A 21,509-nucleotide genomic window follows, 5' to 3' on the forward strand; every position below is an offset into this window, starting at 1 on the left:
AGTAATCACTAGACTACCAGTTTGTATGAACACTAAAAATTGTCTGCATACATCGCATGCTACGTGGACAATTATATCTTTCCTTAATAACTCCAACAATTCTCATAGAATAGAACAGCGTATCTAAATTCTTTGAATGTTTAAAAATCTACAATACACTTCACATGTGCCTGCAAAATGGACCAGAGCTCTCATTGATAGGATATAAATCGTGCAGAAATCAATTTTCGTGGATCTAGGCAACCTTGAGTCCTTTATTATGTATCATAGTTTCAAGTTTCAGGTTTGTCATTTTATTTTTGAAGGAGCAGAACGAGGGAGACGGAGACGAAATGGAATTCATCGATCGGTCTCTGTTGGGATCGAAGGATTAGTTCAGATCACGGTGTGGAAAAGGTGGCAGCACCATCCGGAAGGTGAAAGTCCTTCGTCGAAGAGGAAGGAGTGGTGGTGCACATATAGAGGGGCGAGAGGGCGCGGCTTGTCCAGACACTCTTTGTCCCGACGACGACGATCACGGCGACGACGACGACGATCACCATGTCGCCGAAGTTCCTGTTCCTCCTCGGATCCCTGTTTGTGTTCGCCGGTGAGTACGCTGAAAAATCTCTTCCGTGTTTCCCGCGGCACCCACGACTTTCAAATTTACCGCCGGAAATCCGTGCGTTCCCGGCTCCTCTTCGAAAATCTTCGAGTCGCCGAGATCTCCGGTAATATACCATCGATATCTTCGATACCATTGATCCTCGTCTATCTCCCACGATTTTTTCCAATTAAAATCACTGTTATGTACATTTCTGTATATCGACAATTATATTCCGTCTCGTTCGTCAGTGAAAGTTTTTTAAAAAGCTCGAGAATCTCAGTCGACGAACGAGTTCTCTCTCGAAAGAAGCATTCAGGTTCCAACCGGCAGTTTACTGGCGGTGAAAGTTGTTTTCGACGTTCTGGACGTTCCCTCTCGATCATACGAGATCCCGAGAACCTTCGATTCGCTGTATTACAGTTGTATTTTAAAGGATTTGTACTTCTACTTTCGTTGTTCTTATCGATCTTCTTGTTCCGTCTTCGTGCGAGTCTTTCGATACTTCTACAATGTATTTCAATTCTCCGAGAGATGTAAATGTTTACAGTGTGTTTATACGATGCCCGAGGTGTCCGAAAAGAGAACAATATGTGTAAAAACGTTATGGTATGGTTGTAATGATTAGTTGAGAATTTAGAACGATGGGATGCGCGCGAGCGCTCAGAGAGATCCGGAGACTTCAACGCCTGCATAACCGGTGCGCTTTGCGGCGTTGTGCGACGCGACGGTCTCCTTCTGAACCTTCCCATTCAATTATTTATTTATCTGTCATAACAAGACTAACGTTGATATGTTGCTGAAGCTATAGAGAATCGTACTATGTAATTTTATTTCGTTAAATTCTCGGAACTTCAATTTTATGGACAAATTTTCTACTTTACTCTTTATCGAGACTCTTGAAATTGGTTAATCTTATTTGTGAATCATCATTTTCATATTACTATAATGTCGGCACTCTATTAAAACTGCATTATTATAAACATATTTGGTTCATAGACCAAAAGAATTAAAATTCTCCGAAACAAAACGACTTAAAATACTCGCTCCTGATCTCTACCAGGCAAATGACCGATTTTTCACAGATAGAATATTTTGATGGCATTGGAACAAAAAACGTTTTCGAAAAGGGCGGAAAAGACTGCAACGAGAATTTTTCATTGGAAGTGACCGCCGCCGACGTGAAAGTTTAACGAAAGACAGCCGAGGTCCGGAAGCGGTTGATCACGATCGCGGATCACGATCGAGGGGGATCGAGAAGGGATCGAGGAGGCACGTTCGTCGTCTCCTGGAGTCGGCTTTAACACGAGAACCTACTTTGGAGAACCGCTGTCGCTTCCCTCCCCACCCCCGCCACTCTGTTGCCCTGACATTTCCAAGACTTTCTACTTCTACGGGGGTTCACCGACCCCTGAACGTGTTCTCTCTGTGTCTCTACGATCTCCCTGGATCGCTGCGATCGCGACATTTTCCTCGGTCGATCCCGTCGCGACCAGAGAACATGCCCTTTTTATTCAAATGTCAGAAACGACGTTCTGTTGTCTCCGTGTCCTTTGGCTTCTTCGGTTCGAACGGGGGCTGATCCTTTCGTTGATCTACCGTGGGAAGCGCTTTATGGTGATCCTGGTTCTTCTTCAGATTTTTCTAGATCTTCTAGATTTCCCGTAGAGACTTGCTACTTAGCATTTTCGTGGAGATGTTTTCTGCTGGACTGTTCTCAAGGATTTTTGTCGAAAATTTTTCTAGAGATTCTTTCTAGAGAATTTTGGTGCAGGATTTTCATAGAGCTTCTTTGTGGAAAATTGTTGTAGACAATTTTCTTACAGAACAGGAAAGAGGAAAACATTTATTTTAATGATTTTTTCTTCGGTTTATCAGTACCTCATCAATGGCAACTATTTTGCGCTATCATTTCAATGTAGATTCTGCCCAGTAAATTTTGATTTGATTATTAAACCGGTTCTTTCTCAATCGCTCCAGCAAAAGGATGAACTTTTTCCTTTTCCTCGCGAAAGGAACACAGTGGCAACGTGTAGGACTTTTTCTCGAGGAGCGTACTAGAAAGGCGTGAAGTATTATATTGATCGTGTGGTCGCGTTAGAGATTGTGCTTGTAAATCGAGAGTCGTTTATGTAATCGTCGATAGAAAGTACGTAATTGCTGATGGAGAGATGATAATGTCTTTCCTTTTAAAATTGTTTTCCTCTTCGTGAGTTATCGAGCAATCGGATTCAACATAGAATTAATGTAATCGTTGTTATTTAATTCAGGTTGTAGTAATATAATTCTTTGATTTTCAGGGTCGCTGGTCAGAGCCCAGGATGACGAGGGCGGCGATGGACTCGACGCGAATGCTGAAGAACTGTGTCAGGATCGTCCTGGAGACGAGTACTTCCGGTTGAACGTCGAAGGAGACTGTCGCGATGTCGTGAGGTAAATTTTGCAACATCATTACTTAAAAGGATTTCAATATTTCGATCGTCCAATTTAAGAAACATTAATTACCCAAGATTAAATTAAACTCCGAAGCTGCTTAACACTAAAACTAAAACGTAACAATCTGATTTTTAATTTTGCAATTGAAGACTAGTGTAAAGACAAGTCCACTTTTCAGTAAAATTTCACTTTTCAAGTTCCACATATTTTTGTATATTGCTGACTTATTATTATAAAGCAACATGTGTCAGTCGTGTTTGCTATCACTGTTAATTGATACAGGAAGTGTAAAACAATGCCGCAGCTATTTTAATACCCACAATATCAGTCGTTGAAACTAACATTTACAAGTCCTCGGGTTAAAGGAAGTGAAAGGGTAGTCGAAGAGTAACGGCGGGAAATTCGAATCACTCGGCACGGTAAAACGAGTCCAGAAGGACGCAGCGGGGAGAAACATGTCAATAAGTCATCGGAGTTAACGGTATGCAGCCAAGTTGTAGTCAACAAGTCGGTAGAAGGCAAGGCGACGTCAAAGGGGAATTAAAAATGGCAAATTCCTCCGGTTCCTTGGCGATCGAATTCCGCGTTCGAAGGTTCAAGGCGAGCCTGATACCGGATACAGGACTACTTGCCTTCCAACTTATGCAAGTGACGACACATAATGTCCTGACTCACTCGAGCGTGAATTCACATACCCAAGGACGCGATCCGAATCGTGTCCAGTCAAAGTGTTTCCAAAAATATAGACAGGATAGAGTACATTTTTAAACATGATTGCCATGCACTAATAAAAAAAAGGTGTACATTAAATATTTTTTCAAAAATATGGACATGACACAGCACATTTTTACAAATTATAACCAAACAGTAATTAAAATATTGTCCATCAAAAATGTTTAAAAAAATATGGAAATAATACAACAGTATACACTCTAATAAAGCTGTAAAGAATTTATCAAAATAATATCCACTAAAAATAATTTAAAAAATAAATAAAATGGCCATGGTCAGGTCAAATAATGCAAAAAAAAAACAACTGTTTCTGAAAACATAAACAATACAGTAGATTCATCAACAGAATGACCAACTAATCAAAATAAAATTTTAAAAAACCATTACAATATTCCAAAAAACTTCACAAAAATCGATCAACAAAAAAAAGTTTCCTTCACAAGCATCACCTTAAAAAAATTGAGAAAGTCCACCACAAAGAATAGCAAGGTCGTGAGTCACTTTAAAAAGCGTCGCGAATTCTTGTCGAGCATCGTCGACCGATAAAATCGAACCAAAGGACCGTGAAATTCGCAGATGCGACAAAGCGACCGAGATCGGCGTGACCAGGTTGGCGACGGTGCGTTGTCCGACAGGGTTGGCCTTCGACATCGAGAGGCAGACCTGCGACTGGAAGACGAACGTGAAGAACTGCGACCAGCTCGAGAGTAAGCAGAACGTTTTACAAACCCGTTAATTAAACGACGCCCCGTTTTTTCTTTCTGCCCGGATCGAACAGGTGCACCAAGTCTGGACTGAAACAGATCACCTGCCCCAGCGGACTGGCCTTTGACCTGGACAAACAGACCTGCGACTGGAAGGGCAAAGTCACCAACTGTGACAAGCTCGAGAGTAAGTCGAGATGCTGAGACCTGGCTGGACCGAGACAGCAATCTCCGTTTCCGGTGCCGGTTTTCCGAAAACGTGCGTCTATCCGTGCTTCTGCGAAATCTCAGCTCTACCCAGTCGTTTTATTGCTCCGGAGAATTTTTTACGATTTTTTAGTGGACCGTTTTTAAGAATCCCTTAAATGTAGAAGCTTCGAAAAATTTTTCAAGCTTCTGTTTTTAACGAATAGTGAATTGAAAATTTTTTATAATTTTTGGGATTGTGTCTATTTTTATTTGGTATTGATTATTCTGGTTTTTGACGAAGTTCGCAGAGGCACAGTAGTGACGCATGATTCGGGAAAAAGCGCAGGTTCCTGAGCATTTAGACTGCATCTTCGTGTCAAGGATGCTGTAGAATGTTGCAGGGGAAACGGAGTAGCCCGGTTCGTTCGTAGACTCGCAACGTAGCACGCACCATTCGTAATTCTACTAACGCACGACTTATCCTCACTTATATCTTGGCTCACCCTTTACTCTTCTCGTCTCCTCGTCTCTCTGCAATCTTTAAACCTGGATTTTCATACGTTTGTAGCATAACCATTTCTACATCGGTACAATCAGATAATCAATTTCATAGTATTTTTATTTGATTTCTGAACTTCATTCATTGATACACTGAATTTCAACTTTGAATTGAAAGTGTAAATTAATTTCGAAGAATCTGCATTTGTTTCAACATGTTCAATGCTCGATACAGATTGTCTGTAGATTTTGCAATATTTCACGATTTGTATATAGTATTTTGCTCAATAGAACGTTACGCGACCGTCGTAAAAATGGCCGTCGATCGTGCGAATGCCAACAGAAAGTGAAAATGTGCCGGCAGTTGCGTGCCACAACGTTCGTAATTATTCGAACGGCTCGTACGAGCAGTCCCTCGATTACAGCTTTCTAAATTTCCTAATTAACAAGCTCACTCTCGAAAGATCAACGCGTTTCTTTCACCCTGAATCTTTCGGGAACTTTTACGAACAGGATGAACGACGCTGAAACTCGTTCCGCCATTTCTAACCGGAAGACGTATTCTGATCCTGTGTAATACTTCTTAAGAGGGTATTCAGAGCTGTCAATTTTAGGCAATTTATGAGAACGCAAATAATCATGTTATTATAGATCATGTGTTTCAAATTTGTTCATACATGTTTCGCTATTAACATCTACCGGAAGCGTGTTAATAGGATTTTCAATACTTTTGCAGTGCTAAAAGGAAGCTTGAATTATAATAATTGTTGTGCAACTATATTATTTAAATTATTGTACGATTTCAACGGCCACGATGTCTTCGAAATTTACACACACGATACTTTTTTTATTGCTTGAAAAAATTTTAATTCTAGAAATTTCGACTTCATACGACTGCCATTTTGTTAAAAATTGTTTTCTCTGCGTCATTCTAGTTCGTAAGATAAAGAGATGTCTACTTCACACGTGTGTGATTTAAATAATGATAAATTGCACGGAAATTACAGTGTGCCATTCCGAAAATCAAGCAAAACAAGCGAACACTTGATCTATGGTAACCATTTTTGATCTCGTAAATTGTCTACGAGTGACAGCTCAGGATATCCGCTTAAGCGAAAAATTCGGTGTTCATTAGAAAAATCGAGGGAAAACGGAAGCTTAGAGTAGCCATTCGGTGCTGGCACGTTCGAATAATTGCGAACGGCACCGTACACGTAAGTGACTTTCGAGAGACGCTGTAATCTCCGGTTCGGCCACTTTCGATTCGCCGGTTTCAAGACTGGTTTCGATTTTGAGCGAAAGTGTGCTCGCGGGCTCGGGCGAGAGACGGGGCGCGGAGACGAGAAGCTCTCGAGCGGTCGCTCTCGAATTATTCTAACCCAGTTTCGAGCCCATATTCTCACCGATATACATATTCGCTCACCCACCTTCTTCCTGCTCCCCTGCTAGCTCGGTGTCCCGTCGACTCACCTTGCTCGACTAACAACCGTGAAAATGTGAACACGCACTACACTCACCGCCTACGATCCCGTGGAAAACGCTTGCGAGATTTGTTGCTTTGCGTGCCGGCGTCCTATTCAGACCTCACCGTGTGGGCCACGCCATTTTTTGCCCCTCGAAATCGGTCTCTGGAAAAATATACCCTTCACAGTACGAAAGAACAGACTCGAGTCTCTGATTTATTCGGGAGATGTTCAATAATTACTTGACTATCCATCTTCACGCAAAATAAAAATTTCCTAACTCGGTTGCAAGAAACAGAAGTGATTCCTAAAGTAAGTATACTAATTATAGTAAGTCGAATATATATAATAATTATTATATCTAATAATTATATATTCAAGAAGAAAAGAAATTCTTAAATTGCTCTTGTTATTTGTAATAGACGTAGAACATTTTTATTTTGCATAAGGATCCGCAGTCTAATGTTGATTTTATTCTCGCTGTTGTCGGTTCATGAATTTTACTGCAACTATCACCCAATAAAAATTGATCAATTTCTCCACAGATTACTGTTAAACAAGACATTCAAAACTCCAAAATAAATGTCCCGCTCGATTTTCAATAACAAAACTCGATTCCCAGCCACTCCACGCGCAGAACCGATCGCGAAAAAACCGCAAGGAAACCTCGACCAATCTTTCGAACACGCTCCTGTCGCAACCGCCTCGGCAGGCTATCGAATCCGCATTTTATCCGAAACTGTTTTTGTGCGGCAAGAAAACCTCTTGCCGTAACCGTTCGGCCATTTTGCACGGGCGTCGGCGAACAAAAGGAAAAGTTCGCATTAAAAATATTGCCCCACGGTCTGTCTCTCGTAATCGACGCTGGCACGCAACCGCTTTTTAGCTTTACAATAAAATCCGGCTCACACCTGTACATATTATTATACACGGCCACATACATACACACACGCGCACACACAAGTTCATACATGCGCGAGCAAACGTATAAAATTCTTTTCTCCTCGCTCCAGGTACGAGGTAGCACGTTCTCGATCGCTGATCTCTATTTTTTCTCTCTTCTTCTTCTCCCCTTCTAGTCATCTCTTTCTCTCTGTCTGTTTCTTCACCGATCACTGTGTCTCTTTCTCTCTCTTTTCTCTCTCTCTCTCTCTTTCTGCATCTAGATCGGTTTCGCTTCGACGATCTGGCCTCCTTACACCAGAGCTCCTCGTTATTCAGACTCGAGACTCGCTTTAGCCGCGGGTACCACGGCTATCGATCATTTCTCTCTCCATTCTATCAACCTCCTCCCCCCTCTCTCTTCTCTTCATTTCTCTCTACTTCTGTCTCTCACTCCAATTTTCATCTCGTCCTCGCAGCCGTCACCCAGCTGAGTCCTGCGCGAGACTTTTCACATAATTTCTCTCGCTTTCTCTCTCTCTCTCTCTCTCTCTATTTCTTTCTTCCTCTGTCTTTCTGTATCTGTTCTTTCACGGTCGAACAGACGAACACACTCGTCAGTCGCAGGCTCGTCCTCCCAGCAGATTTAATTGCTCCGATTCGCTGTTCCGAGCGGCGACGTGCCTTTGAAAGATGCAACAAGAGAGGGAAACGCAATTACAAGGAAACTCGTATAATTGTTGCAGTTCTGCCTTGGTCTTTTGTAAATTCGTGGCTCTTGAAATCGTTCTCTTTTTCTCGGGATCGAGAGCTGTCGTCCTTCTTTCTAAGCCTCTTTTTGTAGGAGAGTAATTTTCTTTATGATTTTTGAGGATCTAGAAGTCGAAGGTTACTGGTGACTTTAATGTTTTTGAGGCTGTTCTCTCCTGTTAATTTGAAGCAATTGGTGGCGTAAAATTCGCTCGTTTCGTGCCGTACGTCTGAAAAATTGTAACACGTTAAGCCTTCATTCAGAATTGCACATTGTTCTATTTGACACACTTGTGCACACTGCAAAGCCGTAAGTTCACACTCCACGTATAGCATTAGCAAATTACATCACGGATTTGTTAGAACAGGAATTTAATATACGCTAATTGCTTCAGCGAATGGGTCGATCAGATAAAGAAGAAATAATCGCTTTAAATTCTGTTAAAGTTTCCTCACGACAAATTATTACAAATATAGTTTAGAATTTGGTAGACTTTAAAGAAAATAATAACTAATTACTAAAGTCAAAATCGAATTGAAAATATTCCGAGTATTCCAACGCTCTTAAAAATTGATTATCTTTTCTGAAACAGCTGTTGCATAAACAGTCGACCTCTCGAACAGAAGAGAACCATATCGAAAGCCTCCAGAGTCACCAGAAAAATCATGTTACCGAGAGTCTGAAAATATCGGAGCAGTTGAGTCCCATTGCGAAAGCGAATTCCAACGCGTCTTTGTTCTTAAAAAAATCAGAATAAAAATCAAAACGGAAGTGAATCCGCCTCTCCTCAAATCTTCTGCTATCTGTGTTCTCGCCTTGGTCCACGGCCATCATTTCCAGAAAAATCGCCTCTAAATGTTTGTCTCTCACGTGTTCTTTGCGTGCGAATCGCTGCGAGTCCACGACAAAAAACAGCCGAATCACACGCATCTCGACGTCGAATATTCCTCGCGATGGTTCCTCCGAAACAAAAGTAGCTTGTTCGAGGCTCGAACGATATCTCGATGGTTTCCTCGTGGAATCCGAGGAGAAATCGGAGCCTCTTTCGCGCACGCGCGCGGTTGCACGGAAAATATACTTTCGATCGAAAGAGAAACTTTCGTTTCTCGACCCCTTTTCGGTGGATCGTTTTGCATCTTCCCGTCGCAAGCTGATAGCCAGCAAAACCAGGTCCGCACCCCGAACAGAAAGAAAAACCGAATCGGCGAACAATCGGCCGTGGAAACACAGCCAGTGGCGTAGGAACGACTCGATCACTCGAAATATACAAACGACAAAAACCAGCTACTGCCCGGAAAGTTCTTTCCACGTACAGAAAAATCCCCCGTTTCCCTTAATTTTACAATTTTATGACGCTTTGAAAACACTCGAAAATTTCGTATAATCGAAGCAATTTAATTAGTGAAATGAGGATTGCGAAATTTCCAAAAATAACAGTAATTTACTTCACGAATTTTGCGCATCCTAAAAAAATGTGGTACACTGAAAAAAACAGCGTAACAATTAATTTTCATTTGTTTTGCTGATTTAAGGGAACGGGTTTGACTTGCTGTTTAATTATTTCGGGGAAGAACTTTCTCGACAACTCATCGACGCTTTCGTGACAGAGTTGCAATTGCTATGGATTCTGTTATGGAGTGAGTTTAGGATCGAGGTCTGGGGAATCTTGATCATGGTCGGACAGTCACGAAAGCGTCGAGCTCAAGTCACACGTGTATATAATAATGTTTGCGTGTACATATTAGACGGCACAGCCGAACCAACAACGTTGAATCGTGTTTCTCCGTAGAAGAGGTAATTAGTTTGACGATTAATACTTGAGATGGCGAGAGGTACCGTATAGCTTTGGACTTGGGTAAACATTAATTCAGCACGTGACGACTTTAACCCTATGCGGATCGTCCCAGAAACGACGAGCCCGATGTGTTGGATCATTGCGATCGATTTTCTTGGGTCGCGCGTTCCGTGGGAACGCCGCGGAGGGTTAATTGCGTTGCGTTTGAGACGAGTCTCGTAATTGGGATCAATTCCTTCATCTCGCTTCGCGTGTCGATTCAGCATGATTCCCTAAAAATATATTTCTTAACCCTTAGCACTCGAGTGGTAATATCGAATGAAAATATTCTAAATCGGAAGAAATATTTTGTTTTAATACGTAATTAACAAATGTGCTCGAAAAATAATTCCCGTTATACATCTAATTGTAAGCTTGAACACAGCCATTTTGATTGCAATGACTACTTGACTTTCGGGGGTTTTCGGGGGATGATTGTTCGGCAGTCAACATGCAAAAATAACTCCGAGTGTAAAGGGTTAACTTCGGTCCGAAGAGATAATACTGGACATTTTTTAAATTTTGTTTGAAAATCACAGAAAATCGAGGAATGATTCGCGATTGATTTGTCCGGTGTTTCTGTGTTCATTTACTGTGCGCCAGTCGCGTGACTCGTCCTTCGATTCAAGTAGATTGTGGTTCCTGCGCCGCTGTGTAATGTCTGTATATAAATTGGGGGAGAAATGAAAGTAGACCTACGACACCCTGCGGTAAACGTCAAACGGAGAGCAGTAGTAACGATGTGGTTGGTGTATATCGAGGTCGCGGGAACCGGCCCCGCTAACGAGTATTACGTTTGCAGAGCCACGTAAGGTCTTGCCCATCCTGAGGACCGACGAACCGGTCTGCCCTGAGGGGAAATTGTCGTGCGGTAACGGCGAGTGCGTCGAGAAGGAGCTCTTCTGCAACGGTAAACCGGACTGCAAGGACGAATCCGACGAGAATGCCTGCAGTGAGTACCGCTGACGATCGATGCCTTTCCTGATCCCACGTCCATCATTCAGAACATTTCCCAATACGAGATTCCAAAGCATTCTTCATTCACAAATTTAGGAATCCTGGGGTTCCAAAGGTCCGAGATCTAATCATTATTTTATGATACGAAAACTCAAAGATCCAAATGCTCCGAGAATTCCTAGGTCTAAAAATCCTTTGATCCAAGGATTTAAAGCTCCATCTTACAATTCAGAGAACCTAGAATGAAAAAGTCCTATGCTCCAGACATCCAAATGTCCAAAAATCTTAATATAATCTAGGAACCCGAGGACTCAAAGCTCCAATCTCCCCGTAACGTCGGAAATAAAAGAAATCCCAAAACCCCAAAGACCCCGAAGAATCCGTGCATCCGCAATCCCCAAAAGCCGAACCCCAAATTCCAGGTTAACCACGTCATTTGCCATTACAGCCGTGGAGACCGACCCTAACCGCGCGCCGGATTGCGACCCAACCCAGTGCGTTCTTCCGGATTGCTATTGTTCCGCGGACGGTACTCGAATTCCTGGGAACATCGAGCCCTCGCAGGTGCCTCAGATGATCACGATCACGTTCAACGGCGCCGTGAACGTGGATAACATCGACCTATACGAGGACATCTTCAACGGCCAACGTCAGAACCCGAATGGCTGCCAGATCAGAGGCACCTTCTTCGTCTCTCACAAGTATACCAACTACTCCGCTGTGCAAGATCTTCATCGTAAAGGCCACGAGATCTCTGTGTTCTCTTTAACGCACAAGGACGATCCTCAATACTGGACTCAAGGCACTTACGACGACTGGTTGGCCGAAATGGCGGGCGCCAGGCTGATCATCGAGCGTTTTGCTAACATAACCGATGGCTCCATCATCGGAATGAGGGCTCCTTACCTTCGCGTCGGAGGCAACAAACAATTCGAGATGATGTCAGATCAGTACTTCGTCTACGACGCTTCTATCACCGCTTCCCTGGGCCGTGTTCCCATCTGGCCTTACACTCTCTACTTCAGAATGCCGCACAAGTGCAACGGAAACGGCGGAAATTGTCCCTCGAGGTCGCATCCGATCTGGGAGATGGTGATGAACGAGCTAGACAGGAGAGACGATCCCACTTTCGACGAATCGCTACCCGGTTGCCATATGGTCGACTCTTGCTCCAACATTCAGTCTGGGGAACAGTTCGGCAGGCTCCTTAGGCATAACTTCAACAGGCACTTCAACACCAACCGTGCTCCGCTCGGACTTCACTTCCATGCTTCTTGGCTGAAGAGCAAGAAGGAGTACAGGGAGGAGTTAATCAAGTTCATCGAAGAGATGCTGGCTAGGAGCGACGTGTACTTCGTTACCATGGTCCAGGTGAGTGGTCATTCTCTATTAGACTGCATCTTCTGTTTGTCTTCTTGTTTTGTTAGCGAGCTGGTGATCTGTGGTTTGCAAACTTATTATAATTATTAAAAGTGGAAACACATTTTTCCTAAATCTTCTGCCTCATATAATTTTCAATAGAATTTTCATTTTGCACTAAGATCGTTGTGAAATGAAGTATTTCAACGTTATCGATGAAAAATGACCGATGAGGAAGCTGTAAGTTAGACAGACGATGGAGAAAGGATACAAGCTAGATACTTTTAGAATTTCAATTTAATGGAGAAGCGGAGGAGTGCCCAGAGCGACAAGATACGCTCGAAATCGGTTTCTGATCGAGCCACCGCGTCGCTAAAACTGTTATTACAACCGCCTCAGATTATTTCAATTAATCTCCGTCGTTCAATCCCGCAGCATCGCCGAGTTTCTCATTCCTGATCCATCAAGACCCGCGTCGTGGTTTTATTTCGTTCTGCGTCGATTTATTTTCCGCTTTCAATCTGACCGCTTATTCTCTATTTTTCTTCTCTCTCTCTCTCTCTCGTTTTCTCTCCGTCTCATTCTGACTGATTCGATTTGCTTGTAAGCCCTCTCGACCTGGCTGTAATCCATTAAGACTTCTTCTACGAAGCTTTTACTTCTGAACTCATTTATCTGTTTCCATTTTTTGCGATACGTTGTAACCGCTGAACCACAAAATTATTCACGATTGTGAAAATCGTTGTAAAAACGTTAGCCAAAGAACACGAAGATCGAAAGATCGACAAGTTGGTTTGATACGGATAAAAAAATTGTTTGAACTATTAATAATTATTAATCTATCTTGCACAAAAATTTAATGAAACAAAAATGGTCTCAAGTCTCATTTTCTCAATCATCGATTTCAGTCAATCAAAAATGATATGAAGACTTTAGAGATTCAATTCGAACTTTGTAACAATTAAAAATTGAATTGAATTAATTATTAATCTGTCTTGCACAAAAATTTAATGACACAACACAATGGTTTCGAGTCTCATTTTCTCAATTATCGATTTCCGTCAATCAAAAATGAAATGGAGACTTCAAAGCTTCAACGAGAACTTTGTAATAACTAAAGATTGAATTAAATCTTGAAAAATAATAATTCAATGCCACAGTTCAAAGTATCTGTTACTCCTCCACAGCGCGAATAAAACTAAGAATTAAAAACTATACATTGCACTGTCATATTGCATTGCATTGTCATATAGACTTACTTCGAGTATTGTCTGACCACGAACGTGCCATTCTACTTGCAGGTGATCAAGTGGATGCAAACTCCGACAGAGTTGTCAGCCCTCCGGGACTTCCAGGACTGGAAAGAGACGTGCGACGAGAAGGGCCAGCCGTACTGTTCCCTTCCAAATGCGTGTCCCTTGACGACCAGGGAGCTGCCAGGTGAAACCCTTCGCCTGTTCACCTGCATGGAGTGCCCGAACTATTATCCGTGGCTGTTGGACCCGACCGGTGACGGGTTCACCGCGAACAAATGAGCGGGTGCAGACAGCAAATCGGTCGGTCGAGATCGCGTCGGATCGAGGATCACGCGAAATCGATCCCAAAGACCGAGCGGGATTTTCCATTGGAGAGAGAAGCGGGGGAAACGTTTCGCGACGCACGATGTCTCCTGCCGATGAGATTAGAGCATCCTTTGAGTCGAATACTGACACGAAATCATTACAAAATTTCATGAACTATAAATGATTCTAGAGGAAAATTATTCTAGAGAATTTCGAATTTCCTTCCGAGTGTCGCAGCTCGAAGGACATCTGTAAAAAGAAGTTTTCTGATGACGTAATTTGTGATTTGAGAGTTAATTTTTCTGGTGAGAGGATTGTCTTTCGCGTCAGAATTTTGCAGCAAGCGTTGGCGAAACGTTTCGATCGCCGGTTGCGAACGAAAGGACTCGCCTCTTGAACGAAAGAAGCGAGTCCTCCGAGAGGACACTCGACTTGTACATAACCACCGTATTACCTTGCCCTCCCTGAGTACCCTCAGCTCCCCAGAATCTCACCGGCTCGTCGATCCTTGCCGAGGATCGATCGTCATCCGGAAGGATCGTCGCTCGAAGGACTCGACGCCGGATTGTCCCTTGGTTACACGTTTTTTTAGCGGTTAAGAGGCGCGCGAGAGGTTAACGTGATTTTTAGAATATTCCTTAAAGTATTTCTGAATAAACGTTTTACGAAAACTTACACCCTGCGGTGTCCCATCCATCTCTAGCTCACAACAAAAGCTTCCTCCCGTCCCTCAAAAAAAAAAGAAAATTTCCCTTGATAAAACAGCTCATTACTCGAACGAACTAGATGTGGGTTAATCGGTCTAGTGAGTTCTCTTCATTTTTGGCTAGCAAATACTACTTTAGATGAGAATTATCGATTATTATTCAAATCGCGTTAAATAACTATAAAACGTAGGATTTGTTTCTTCAGCTCGTGTAAATTGCTAAAACGTAATGTTATTGTTTGAACGATCATACTGACTGTTTAAAGTTGCAAATAAAGTTGGTAAAATAAAATGAAAAGATCCGAGTTTAATCGAAGTTAGAGCGATCAGTGCTTACTTAGGTTGCAATTTTTAGGACTCTAAGCGATATTATTGGTCCTACGAAGCTACCCAGCGAAAAATTGTTGTGTCCTGCGCCAGGATCGAAGCATTTTATTATTCCAATCGAGGATGCGCTCCCAGTAGCCTTGGAATTAATCGATAGGCGCCAACGGATCGTAAAATGTCACTTCAGGCTCGTCCCCGGGTTTTATCGCATGGCCCGGAGGCTCCTTTCGATTTCGGACAACATTCCTTCTCGGCCACGAGTCGTGATTCAGTAATCGAAATGGCGGGGAGCATTCCTTGCACTTTCTTCGGAACAATTCGCGAAAAATTTCTCTTGCCGAGTATCAAAAGATTTTTACCTCTTTTATTGCTTCTAGAAATATGTTTACCGATTAACGATAATATTTCAGCACTGACATTTTACTTCGTTGCAGTACCTCCATTCGTTTCGAACTGGTAATTGTAAGTAAGACAGTAGTGTTTATTTATGACGAATGTTTATTACCTATGCACGATATTATCGTCAAAATGAACGGATAATTAACTTGACAAGTTGCTTGTTAACACGTAATTTGTTTCGATATCTTATCTTCTTCCGTTCCGATATCTTATCTTCTACCGTTTCGAAAATTTAAAGTGACAAATATTACATTTTTCGAGAAGCAAGAATTCATTTACCATTACTCGTGGTCAGTTGAATTTGCAAAATTAGTGAATAATTAACCATGAAACCTGCCCTTTAGCATACAGTTCATTTTATGAAAATATCACTAACCATTCCAAAGATTCGAATCTTTTTATCATGATGGCGCTCCACGCTATACAGGGAAAGGAGGATCTTTTCTTTCATACGTTACAGTTTATTGCATTAACAAAATGTACATATGTATGTCCCTATACACAACTCGTCGCACAACTTTGATTTATGAATCGGTGAATCATCCCCCTGGCATGAACTCTCTTCCTCTATGGCATTCTTGTTCCTTACGGGGAAACTCTCGAAACGACAGAACGCTGTGTACCGTGTGAGTGTGTGCTATTTATACGCGACCAGTTCACCTTGATCTGTCTTTAAAAAAAACGAAATCCGTCGACCACTCGTAAGGGACACGGATTACGAGAAGAGGATAATGGAATAAAAATCGCAGCGGACGCCGAAGAATATACACAAACGTGTCACCGTGTACTAGCTCTTAGCTAACTATACATGGAAATATCATACAGAGTAAATTATTTAATTTATAAATAAATGCAGCAGCCGAAAGAAGTCTGGCCAAGTGTTCCGTGCACGAAGAAACTGCGGCCGTAATACGTTTGTCTTTATCAAAGATAGTGTCTCTAACACGTGGTAAACCATTGAGCTCTAGACATCGGTGTATCTAGGGAACGCGGGAAATCAATAAAAGAACGTCTATGTACAATAATGCTTGCCGAGAACGGTGCAATGTTAACTGTTTATCACAGCAGCGTCAGATTCAACGTTGTTAAATAACCGAGGGTCCCCGGAGGCCCCTTTTAGGAAATTGCAAATAATTCGGTGCATCACTCGAACCGTGCACACATGCGTTTGTATAAGGCCTACTTCCTCCTCTCTACTTCCATTAAGTTTTACGAGCCGGGAAAGGCGTGTGAAAAACTTCGATATTCGGTCTGATATCAGACAATCCTAGAGAAAGTGCTGCTCTTCGTGATCGCATCGAGAACGTACGTCTTGGGTCATATCCCGAGATAGCTGCAGAAGATGAACGCGCCGCAGATGCTCAGGATGATCACGATGATGACGAACCAGAATGGCAGTGTGTCTGAAAGAAGATATATCAACAACTCCTCCTTTATTTTCTGTGAGATTAGATCAAGTAGACTGTAGACACTCACGTCTAAATGGAATACTGTGTATACAAATCTTGTTGTCCACCGAGATGCTAACAACAGCAGTTTCGGTGTTACTGGTGATCGCTGGGCCGTCCAGTTTAGTAGGCAAGAACTCCAAACCGGTTACGAACATGCTATGCGCTCCGGGAACGTGTAGAGCTCTCCTCAAGCTAAAGGCCACGTAAATGTCCACGCTGCCCGAGAACATTGTCCCGACAGCGACGAATTTCCCATCGTCGGATACTGCCAGCGCGGATAGCGTTTCTTTATAGGACGCTGCCTTCACTATGTTCCCAGAATCTATGTCCCACATCTGCAGAAAGCTGATATTCTTCCCAACCACAGCGTTCGACAGCATGAACAGCTGTGTCTTGGACTTGTCTTCCTCCAATTTCCGGAACCGGCATCTTTTGTACATGTACTTGAGGGCATTCGGAGGCGACCATGTCAGTTCCTTGTCCTTGCTGCCACTGGACACATTCCACAGGAAAGCTTTACCGTCTTTCGCGATGCTAGCAATCAGTGCGCCGTTCGGACTAAAATCTATATCGTCGATCTCTTTAGTATGCGCGTCTAGATCGTGCAGCTTATGCAGCTGTGGGAACTTCCATAGTCTTACGTGGCCGTCTGTGCCACCGGTGGCCATGAATTTTCCATTTAGGCTTATTCTGACGATCCTCTGCAGAGGCTCCTCCTCGCTGTAAACGTAATACATGAAACATAAGGAATTAGCTAAAGAGACAAGTAAATGCTTTGCATTTGAAGCATTAATAGTTATATTAGTTACCTAAAATCAGTCTGTACACTGTCGGAAGGCTTCACAATCAACTGTAGCTTCTTGGTCTTGATATTAGAGTTATCATCCTTGATCTCTTCTATCCTCTCTTTCGAAGCATTGCTCTCCTCTCCTTTTTCCATGTTCTTCCTGTGCCTAAGACCCTGTTTCGCATTATCCACCTCTTTTACAACTTCTCCATTCTCCACAGTGACTACCTTGGTGTTTACATTGTACAATTGACAGTGGCTTTCCTGACCAGCTGTGATCCAGGTTCTCTTGCCATCGTTGTGAGCTGTGCAGTTCATTACAACGCTGGGACCTGTCTCGTGTCTAGTTACTTCTTCGGCTATAAACTGACTTCCGTTGTGCGATAACTCGAATATTTCCTGCAACAGGACGATGTGATAGAATATGGTACCGATTGATAGATGTGATTTTTGAGTATAAGGAAGATACTTACAAATCCATTGGCCACACCAGTCTTCGAGGATCCTCCACCGCCACCTACGAGGATGTGTCTACTGGTCAGCATTTGCAGGGTGTACAAGGGGAAGTTTACCCTGGCCAGCAGGCCACAGTTGTTCCTCCTGGATGGCATGATGTCAAGTAAACGTCTGCTGAACCGCAAACCTTCTCTATTTTTGATCGCTGTCGCACAGACAGGTGTCCGCCGATAGCCGAGGATCGTGACCAGCTAGAAAATCTGGATGTCGTCCAGTTGCTCCATCACGTAACGAGAAATCTGTTCCTATCGAACATTGTTCAATGTTCAATGTGCATTCGGGCCATTCGGGCACGTTCAACCGACGTCGTCACACGATACTCTGGCGAAACAGACGACAAAACAGCGATGAACACGTATTCAATCTGAGGATTGTTTTGGTTCCTCGCCGTTAGGTGGCAGTGATATAGTTTTCTAGGACAAGACGAGAAGTTTAATTGACTTCAAACTTGAGCATGTTGCCACTGATGGCGCGACAAGTCTGTTTTCCCATTTATTCTTTTCCGAACACGTATTTAGAATCGAATATGAACATAAATCGTCGCTATTAATAGCAGCTACCGTATATACTCATTGCAGAGGATTTAAAAATGACATAATAAAGCGATATAGAGAATTTGCTTTCATATACAGTTGAATACCGTGGGGTAGTAGCGACTTGCAGAAGACCGCAAACGGCAAGATGGCTGGTGCCATAGTGCGTTGTTTTCAGGTCCCGAGGAGACAATTGGGTAAGTTTTGACGTTACCGTTTTGTTTTTGTTTTAATAAAAGAACTGTTCAAACTAAAGGAAACAATTGGCAACCGATTGTTCATTAATTTTCCACTGTTTCTCACCAATCTAAAGAGTCTTCGACATTTTACGTCTTCGTTTTCGACAAGGTTATGTAATTAAAGGGATTTCGTTAATGTTTCAGGTCTCCTTGGATCATCATTGGCCCAGCAGCAGCAGAGAACGCTTGCTGATGCCGCACCGGAAGGGAAGGTAAGGTTTCTTTCAATTCCATGCTTAATTTTGAGATTGCACAATGTCTTGACATAATTTCGGATATACCATATTCTTTCTTCCATTTGTAGAAGCAAGGTGGTCCCCTGGCCGACCAGGACCGTATTTTCACAAACTTGTACGGCAGGCACGATTGGAGGTTGAAGGGTGCCTTGAAAAGAGGAGATTGGTACAAAACAAAAGAGATCTTGAATAAGGGTTCAGACTGGATCATCAACGAGATCAAGGTCTCTGGATTGAGAGGTCGTGGAGGTGCCGGTTTCCCATCTGGCATGAAATGGTCCTTCATGAACAAGCCATCGGATGGAAGGCCAAAGTATCTGGTAGTTAACGGAGACGAAGGAGAGCCTGGCACATGCAAGGACCGCGAGATCCTCCGCCACGATCCACACAAACTAGTGGAGGGTTGTTTGATTGCTGGTCGTGCAATGGGAGCTTGTGCAGCCTATATTTACATCCGTGGAGAATTCTACAATGAGGCATCCAACATGCAAGTGGCCATTGCGGAAGCCTACCAAGCTGGACTCATTGGGAAGGATGCCTGTGGCTCTGGCTATAACTTCGACATTTATGTCCAACGTGGAGCTGGTGCCTACATCTGTGGAGAGGAGACAGCTCTGATAGAATCTATCGAAGGAAAACAAGGAAAGCCCAGGCTAAAACCACCATTCCCAGCAGACGTTGGCTTGTTTGGGTGTCCTACGACTGTCACCAATGTAGAGACTGTGGCTGTGGCTCCTGTAGGTATTTGGCATTGTTGTGAAACAATCGCGTATAGAGATCTAGACATCTCTAAAATTAATATTTCTTTTTATAGACTATTTGCCGACGAGGGGGAGCCTGGTTTGCGTCATTCGGCCGAGTGCGTAATCACGGCACAAAATTGTTCAACATCTCCGGCCACGTGAACAACCCGTGCACCGTAGAAGAAGAAATGTCCATTCCTTTGAAAGAACTGATCGACAGGCATGCCGGCGGAGTGATCGGCGGATGGGACAACCTGATGGGAGTGATTCCTGGAGGCTCGTCCACTCCTGTCATTCCCAAAAGGTGCTACACTCTCGTCTGTTTCATTATAATTTCAACTAAAAGTGCTGTTGCTTCTAAAAGAATTCATGAGGAAATGTTTGAAAGGCTATTAAGTAGAGCTAGTACTTCTACCCGCGTATTTGAGATACCTGGGTATCTCATGAGATAACCGAGTGCCCGGATACCGAAGTATCTCATGGGGTCCAGGACTTGCTATTAGAACTATTACTATCCGAGCCGCCGCGGACCGCACCGTACAGTGGGTCAAGCCGATGAACTGTGTGTTAAAATTTTTATAGAAATGAGATAGAAAATTATAGAGGAAGCAACATGAAATCCGCATTTCCAGGCCGAGAACTACGTTTAGAAGTATGTAACAATATTTCCCGCCGTAGAAAATACACGTTCTGACTATGTTTTTATTCTGACAATGAGTTCAGATTCAGGTTATCTCATGAGATCGGTAGCCGACTGTCTCATGAGAGACCTGGATTCTCGGGTAATTTTCGCTTACCCGAGTATCTCATGACTTATCCGAGTATCTCGTAAGTCACAGCTCTACTATTAAGTCATCGCTGATACATAAAGCGCTAGCTAAGCTATCGAAACAATATTGCAGTGTCTGCGACACAGTATTACTGGACTTCGACGACCTCGTGAGAGCGCAGAGCTCGTTCGGCACAGCAGCCGTGATCGTGATGAATAAACAGACGGACATGATCAAGGCCATCACGCGGCTCCTCAGTTTCTATAAGCACGAGTCCTGCGGGCAGTGCACTCCGTGCCGCGAGGGTATCACCTGGATGTTCAAGATCCTGCAGAGGTACCTTCCGACCTTGTTCTGAACCTTCCGAGCAGCGGTAACGTTTCAACTAATTTTCAGATTCGTCGAAGGAAAAGCTGAAGAGCACGAGATAGACATGTTATGGGAGTTGACCAAGCAGATCGAGCTGCACACAATCTGCGCGTTAGCCGACGGTGCCGCGTGGCCGGTGCAGGGTCTGATCAGGCATTTCCGGCCAGAAATAGAGGCGCGAATTAGGGAGCGCAAACAGGGCGCCGCCGCTAACTGAATACAAAGGTAGTGACTAGACAAAGCCGAATTTTCCACGGTTTTATTACGCGATCGAGCCAGGCGGAAGGAAGAAAGTGCGGACTGTATGAAACCTGTTGTAAGATTTTGTATTTATTTTCAGTGTACATAGCGAATCCACGCGCGGTGTAGTCACGTTTCCTATGTATTTACGCCGGACCCTGGTTAAATCTCGGCGGTTCGGTGAATAAAACACATAGAAAAACACGTCGTTCTTTTCCTCGGGTGACTCTTAATCCTTTGCGT

At 43.2% G+C, this 21,509-nt stretch overlaps 3 protein-coding genes across 5 annotated transcripts; 2 read left to right on the forward strand and 1 right to left on the reverse strand.

Moving 5' to 3' along the window:
• Nucleotides 1–431: 431 nt before the first annotated feature.
• On the forward strand, nucleotides 432–14,954 carry Verm (LDLa and CE4_CDA_like_1 domain-containing protein vermiform). Of its 2 annotated transcripts, none has more exons than XM_076434908.1 (6): nucleotides 432–589; nucleotides 2,884–3,016; nucleotides 4,328–4,458; nucleotides 10,875–11,024; nucleotides 11,478–12,400; nucleotides 13,690–14,954. In XM_076434908.1, exons 1-6 carry the CDS (start codon nucleotides 541–543, stop codon nucleotides 13,921–13,923), a joined length of 1,620 nt encoding a protein of 539 aa, XP_076291023.1. In that variant the 5' UTR covers nucleotides 432–540; the 3' UTR covers nucleotides 13,924–14,954. The 2 variants fall into 2 exon arrangements, with proteins under 2 accessions (XP_076291023.1, XP_076291024.1); XM_076434909.1 differs by lacking the exon at nucleotides 4,328–4,458 and adding an exon at nucleotides 4,530–4,642.
• On the reverse strand, nucleotides 14,189–18,498 carry LOC143214185 (guanine nucleotide-exchange factor SEC12). The gene is made up of 4 exons (XM_076434915.1): nucleotides 18,094–18,498; nucleotides 17,643–18,019; nucleotides 16,859–17,553; nucleotides 14,189–16,785 (listed from the first exon to the last, which is right to left on the reverse strand). Exons 1-4 carry the CDS (start codon nucleotides 18,229–18,231, stop codon nucleotides 16,700–16,702), a joined length of 1,296 nt encoding a protein of 431 aa, XP_076291030.1. The 5' UTR covers nucleotides 18,232–18,498; the 3' UTR covers nucleotides 14,189–16,699.
• Nucleotides 18,499–18,617: 119 nt separating this feature from the next.
• Nucleotides 18,618–21,470, forward strand: Nd-51 (NADH dehydrogenase (ubiquinone) 51 kDa subunit). Of its 2 annotated transcripts, XM_076434912.1 has the most exons (7): nucleotides 18,618–18,866; nucleotides 19,053–19,120; nucleotides 19,213–19,881; nucleotides 19,959–20,191; nucleotides 20,790–20,993; nucleotides 21,054–21,251; nucleotides 21,367–21,470. In XM_076434912.1, exons 1-6 carry the CDS (start codon nucleotides 18,818–18,820, stop codon nucleotides 21,241–21,243), a joined length of 1,413 nt encoding a protein of 470 aa, XP_076291027.1. In that variant the 5' UTR covers nucleotides 18,618–18,817; the 3' UTR covers nucleotides 21,244–21,251; nucleotides 21,367–21,470. The 2 variants fall into 2 exon arrangements, with proteins under 2 accessions (XP_076291027.1, XP_076291025.1); XM_076434910.1 differs by having other exon boundaries at nucleotides 21,054–21,470.
• Nucleotides 21,471–21,509: the final 39 nt, after the last annotated feature.

The sequence above is a fragment of the Lasioglossum baleicum genome, chromosome 12, assembly GCF_051020765.1.
Source record: "Lasioglossum baleicum chromosome 12, iyLasBale1, whole genome shotgun sequence".
NCBI classification, from domain to species: domain Eukaryota; kingdom Metazoa; phylum Arthropoda; class Insecta; order Hymenoptera; family Halictidae; genus Lasioglossum; species Lasioglossum baleicum.

Coding starts and splice junctions, on each gene's coding strand:
- Verm (XM_076434908.1), top strand. CDS start 541: ATGTCGCCGAAGTTCCTGTTCCTCCTCGGATCCCTGTTTGTGTTCGCC. Junction 3,017..4,327: donor GACTGTCGCGATGTCGTGAG/GTAAATTTTGCA, acceptor TGAAATTCGCAG/ATGCGACAAAGCGACCGAGA. Junction 12,401..13,689: donor ACTTCGTTACCATGGTCCAG/GTGAGTGGTCAT, acceptor TTCTACTTGCAG/GTGATCAAGTGGATGCAAAC.
- LOC143214185 (XM_076434915.1), bottom strand. CDS start 18,231: ATGCCATCCAGGAGGAACAACTGTGGCCTGCTGGCCAGGGTAAACTTC. Junction 18,020..18,093: donor CTGGTGTGGCCAATGGATTT/GTAAGTATCTTC, acceptor GTCCTGTTGCAG/GAAATATTCGAGTTATCGCA. Junction 17,554..17,642: donor AGTGTACAGACTGATTTTAG/GTAACTAATATA, acceptor TTACGTTTACAG/CGAGGAGGAGCCTCTGCAGA.
- Nd-51 (XM_076434910.1), top strand. CDS start 18,818: ATGGCTGGTGCCATAGTGCGTTGTTTTCAGGTCCCGAGGAGACAATTG. Junction 19,882..19,958: donor AGACTGTGGCTGTGGCTCCT/GTAGGTATTTGG, acceptor TTCTTTTTATAG/ACTATTTGCCGACGAGGGGG. Junction 20,192..20,789: donor ACTCCTGTCATTCCCAAAAG/GTGCTACACTCT, acceptor ACAATATTGCAG/TGTCTGCGACACAGTATTAC.